Source organism: Malaclemys terrapin, chromosome 7 (assembly GCF_027887155.1).
Source record: "Malaclemys terrapin pileata isolate rMalTer1 chromosome 7, rMalTer1.hap1, whole genome shotgun sequence".
Taxonomy (NCBI): domain Eukaryota; kingdom Metazoa; phylum Chordata; order Testudines; family Emydidae; genus Malaclemys; species Malaclemys terrapin.
The window spans coordinates 20,031,818-20,037,500 of NC_071511.1; the positions used below are offsets into that span (position 1 = coordinate 20,031,818).

At 44.6% G+C, this 5,683-nt stretch overlaps 1 protein-coding gene across 2 annotated transcripts in view; it reads left to right on the top strand.

The window, feature by feature from the left end:
• The first annotated feature begins 904 nt into the window (after positions 1 to 904).
• The window catches only part of GRIP2 (glutamate receptor interacting protein 2), a 116,993-nt gene continuing 112,214 nt past the window's right edge, over positions 905 to 5,683 (top strand). For both annotated transcript variants that reach the window (XM_054035996.1, XM_054035997.1), the window contains exon 1: positions 905 to 1,713. In XM_054035996.1, coding sequence (XP_053891971.1) covers positions 1,674 to 1,713 — 40 coding nt within the window. In that variant the 5' untranslated portion in view covers positions 905 to 1,673. The remainder of the gene's footprint in view (positions 1,714 to 5,683) is intronic.

A 5,683-nucleotide genomic window follows, 5' to 3' on the forward strand; every position in this document is an offset into this window, starting at 1 on the left:
GCTCTTCTAGTGTAGATTGGACCTTAGGTGTGGGACATGGAATGGGAGAAGTTCTGACTTCACAGCACAGTCTTTTCAGCATTTAGACAGTGGGGAAGGAACAGAGTCATTCCCACGGGACAGTGTGTGGGGCTCCTGGTCCAATAACAGAAGGAAGCAATTTGCAGGAATATTGGTCTGTTATGACAACTTCTTGTCCGGTGACTCGTGTCCGATGCTTCAGTGTAACACGCCAAGCAGCCTATAGCAGAGGGTAAAATTCCCTGCTGCTGTTCTGTTTATACCCTAAGCACAAGACTTGATCACCATATTATCTTGTATCCTGCCTACTCAAATTGCAGACATTACTATTCTTCCTAGAAGTGTCTGAGAGCTTATGTTCCTTTTGCCCTTTCTCCATTTCCATAACGTATATGGGGTTAGGGTGACCAGATGTCCTGATTTTTATAGGGACAGTCCCGATTTTGGGGTCTTTCTTATATAGGCTCCTATTTCTCCCCCCCCACGCCCCCTCTCCTGATTTTTCACACCTGCTGTCTGGTCACTCTATATGGGGTTTGGGCAAAACACAGATCTTTCAGATATGGTCTGTCCCTTGGTGCACTTGTGACCAAAGCCCTTCACCTCCCCCCCCCCGCCCCAAAATCTCAATCCTTTCTCTTCTCCAGAGAGCGTTAAACTGAGCAAAGAAAACATGCAGAGGTTGCCAGCCTGCCCTCCCAAGAAGGGGTTAAATTGAGTTTTCAGAAAATGCTGTAGGCAGGACCTAGAATCGCAGCTTCATTCTCTCTTGCACTCTGTTTTGGGGAGGGAGTCGAATGCTTTGACAGCAGCTTGACATTGCCTTGAAAGGTGCTGGAAGCTCTCTAGGCATTTGCCAAAGGGGGTGGGGGAGAGGAAAGCCTGTCAAGCAGTACTGCAGTCTCAGCCTATTCCCATGCTCGGAAATGCTGCTGCCACTTGGAGATTTCCATAAGGTTTAGCTGCCGTCCAACTTCTGCCACTGGGATCGTGCCCAGAAAGGTCCTGGAGGCACCGAAGGGAATCTCCTCTAGGGAGGAGCTTCACCATCTCCAGGATTTTTTTGTGACTCATGCTGCGGGACAAAAGGTTTTGTGCAAAGGGCAAGGACACTGCCCATGTGGAATGATGGCTGCTCTCAACCAACCTGGTACAAGTTGGAATATTGCTGGGGATGAAGTGTGTGCTTCATGTTTGCTGCCTCTGCCAGCGAGCCAGTGCTCAGCTGTTGCTGCTCCTTCAACCAGCTGTTCGTTTTAATCATTGCATTTATAACTTGTGCTCCACAAATGTCGAGTGGCCAGTCTGACCGATCTATTGCTGGATTTGTAAGAACAGCTAAAGATCCTTTAGCCTCTGGTTTGGTTTTGTTCTTGTCAAACCAGACTGGATCTTGAGATTCTCATTTTAACTAGCCCTGTTTAGAATTTTGTTAAAGGGAGTGCAACATTTGCTGGGAGTCTTCATAAAGTGGAGTCAATAGGACTTTGTTCCCTTTAAGTGGAGGAGCATAGCGTGCATTGTAACCCTGCTCTGTGGTGGGAGACAGACTGAAAGTGAGCGTGCTGTGAAGTGATTCCAGTACAGCCAGGGAGAGACAGAAAGGAGCTGGTATTGCAATTAGCTGAATGCTTTGATAGATAATAGCAAACATGCTTTGTGGACTGAAAAAGGATTTGCAGTCAGACTTCGGTGAGTGAGCCTGTATTTTCCCCCCACCAGTTTACTTTTATGTCACTTGATTTCTTTTAACTATTATCAAACCCAATAACCAATGTATGCCCACCTTTACTGGAGTGTTTCAAAAGAGCTTGGTTTTTACTCTGACTTAATTGCTTTGATTTGTAAAATGTGCCTCTGCTCCTCTGAAAAGAATTTCTCTCTGTAACAATTGGAGAGCATTGTACATACCACTCTGCCTCTCCTCTTATCCCTGATCTGACTAAAAGCTGGGTGGTGTACGGTATGCTCTTAAGACACCCAAAATATTGTATTTGCTCTTCTGTGAACATTTTTATGGCAACTACGTTTCATGGAGGCTTCATGTAACTCTGTACTCTCTTGTTCTCTTTCTCTTACTTTAAAGATCAAGGTGTATAAAAGCTGAGGGGTGTGTGTGTGTGTGTGTGTGTGTGTGTGTTAGTAATGGACCCTGATGAGTAGAGTTGGATCTCTGACACCATTCTGTGTCACAGGTCTAATCTACTGTTACACTGCCTACCATAATGATCTTGGTTCACACTAGAAAATTGCCAGTCTAAGATGATGATAAACCCATGTTTGGACATGTAGGGCTGTAAACTACTAATATGGATCAAACAGGCCTCCTTTATCCCCCATATTCCTGTGCAGTGATGAAGGCTTTAAGGGCACCTTTTAAATAATTTATTGAGGATGAGGCTCTGGATACAGAAGCCTGGCACCAGGTGGGGTGGTCCTGAAAGTGTGACTGGGGTTAAAATGTTGGAGCACTTTTGTGGTTGCATGCTACAGCCCTGCTTGTTGTAGTTTTTCATTTACAATGCTGCATGAAATGTGCTTGCTCTCCTCCCTCCCCCCCCTTTGTGAAAGCAAAAACATCAGAGCCTGGAGAAAGGGGTTATTTTGGATTCCAAATAAATCTGCATTGCTTGAAGCAATCTAGTGGGGGGGGATGCATTCTTTCCCACCTCCTGAGCTGGCTGAATGAATGAACCCAAGTCAATCGATCTGAAAAATACTATGCTATTTTCTTCCTCCCCTCCACTCCAAAATCTATAACGTACACTTGTTAGATCTTCATAAAAGGATAAAATGAAGCTGGCATAAGCCATCTTACCCTGCTTAAGTGATGGCTAATAACATTAAAGGAGGTTAGATGCAGATCTCCACTTACTGCCTCTCAGTAAGTTAAGATGTCCATTTTTCAAGCTGATTGAACCATTGAAGTATCTCTCTCTAGGCAGAGAGAAGCTGCTCCAACAGGCCATGGATGCAGGCACTACATGAAGAGACTTCTGGAAACTTCTTGGTAGGACCCTGATTGATTGGCTCTGAGAATTAGTATGGGATATAGGACTTTTCACCTCTGCTGGTTGATATCTAGTAATGCAAAGTGGTTACCAGTGGGCAGATGTCCTGTAGTTTATATGCAATGTTGGTGAGTCTCACTCCAGTTCCTCTGATTGTGCCACCGATGACTAGGGGCCTATCAAATTCACGGTCATGAAAAACGCATCATGGACCATGAAATATGATCTCCCCTGTGAAATCTGGTCTCTTGTGTTCTTTTGTAAAAGAACAGAAGGCGTTTCTCAAACTGGAGGTCCCAACCCAAACTGGGGGTCGCAAGCCTATTGTAGGATGGTGGTGGTATTGCCACACTTACTTCTGCGGGCCTTCAGCGCTGGTCAGCCAGAGAGCGGCGGCTGCTGACAGGGCACCCACTCTGAAGGCAGTGCCGACGCCAGCAGCAGCGCAGAGGTAAAGGTAGCAGGGTATGGAGGGTGTCGTCAGCCTGAAATATTTTCAAAGGGGATCCCAGCAAAAAAAAGTTTAAGAACTCTTTTGAGAATCCTTATCCAGAGTGACGTACAAGTGTAACAGTAATACAGTACTGTGTGTGTGTGTGTGTGTGAACACATCTGCAAAATTTGCTATTTATGCTGTGACCAACCCATGAAAAATGTGGTGTGTTTTTTGTGATTTTTAAGTAGACCCCTACCTGAGCGTTGGTACCCTTTGATGGTGCAATGTGACACTTCGAAGTGGGTCATTGGTAGTGGGGATTAAACATCAAACCTCTGGATCTCAAACAGTGAGTCTCCACTGCCTGAGAAAAGACCCAACGCTCTTGGATAAGGCTGCAGGAGGCTTATCAACCTCAATATCAGGTCCAATCACCAGAAGGAGACCGAGCACCACGTTGAGTGGGTGTGTTACAGTATCTTAAAATCAGAATTTCTCTCTATGCTAGAGGTGACCCTTTCAGATTGCAGGTGAGGAACTTCACTGAGTGACTAGGGCCAGGCTTACACTTCTATTGCCCAGGAATTCGCTGTTCTGTGAATATATAGCGGAGCTGTGGTCTCGTTTACCAGAACTAGACTCTCTGTAGCACAAAGGAGAAGGGAAAGACCGCTGGCTGTCTTGTCTCCCAGCCCTGTTCTCCATTCTCTTCAGACCCCTCTTTTTAGACTGATGTACACAGAGTAGCATTCCGTGGATCTTTAATGTCTGGTCAATATTTTAATTGCAGTGGTATTTTTAAGTAGTACTTCCTTGAACACGCAAAATGGGATTCTTTATTTTTTTTTCTCTATTAGAAATATTTTATCTGTCTCTCTCTTGAAATCCTCTTGGTGGCTGGCAAATGAGATGAATGCATTAAAATCAGTTTCCATTTTTTTCCAAGTGATTTGTGTATGAGTCACTCTACTTGGCATTTAAAAGTGATGGGAAAATATCAAAGTCCAATGGCTTATTTTGGAGAAGCACCCAAAAGTTCAGATGTGTCTCCAGACCCCTTGGGCCGACCCTCCTGATTTTTGGTGACCCCTGGTAAAAAGTCTGAGTAGGCTATTGTCATGGTATTTTCTTACAGTCCCAGCCAGCACCAGGAAATGCAAAGCAGCCCAGAACCATTTTTAAAGATAATCTGACTTGCAAGGTAGGGGGAGTTGTTTAAGATTTAGGGGGGAAGTTTGAGTCAATTCTCATTTATTTGAATGAGTTTCTCTCCCGATCACAGTGGAAGCCTTGGTGGAGAATTTGCAGTGTTTTATATATTTGGCAAGCGATATGCACACAGGGTTTATGTTTGCAATGCAAGTCATCTGGCTAGTGTGTGTAATTTTTTTAAAATGTGTAAGGTAGGAGAGAAATCTTTTTGGCTGTTTTTTTCTCTGTACACAGTGGCCAAAAATATCACCAGTTTTAGATATTTTTTGTGCTGCTTTTAGGTAGGGTTGTGGGGAGGTGGCGGAGGAGGGAGGCTGCTGTTAATAAAAACTGGGGATTTCAGCTGGTGGAGCCCCATTGAGAGAAACATGGCTCTGCACTTCATGCGGGGTCCTTATTATTGTGACTGCAGGGTGGGGACCCTCAGAAGTATTTTTGTTTGTGGGGCAGATAAGTGCACCTGAAATCCTTCAATAAAAATGCCTGTGCACTTCTTGCTTGGACAGAAGTAGATGAATTTGTAGTGAGAATTGGAAGCAGCCTGTAAAACCAGTTTTGTACTCACCATGTGAGTTCTTTATGGGTCAAATTCTGCCTTTTTTTACCTCTGGCAACCCTCTTGAGGTAGGTTGCACCATCTGTAAGGGCAGGATTTGGCCCCATGTGTCTGAGTCTCATTTTAAAGATGAATCGCAGATTTTTATTCTGAATCCCAGGACAGCAGTGGGAGAATGAACTAAGTTCTGTTCTACCTTTTTGAATTCTGATCAAAATAGCCAGCTGAGTTCTGATTGCAGACTCTCTACCAGTGAAGAGGATATACAAGTTGAAAAGATATCAACTTGATTTCCCCCCCCCCCCCCCCACATGCCAGGTAGTGATGTTTGCAGCATTGACCGTTAGAAAAATTCAGTTTAAGCCTGATTTGGCGAGAAGAAAATCTGGACTGGGATGAAGTTCTTCTTTAGTGTCTGTCTGTCTCTCTCTCTCGCTCTCTCCTGTA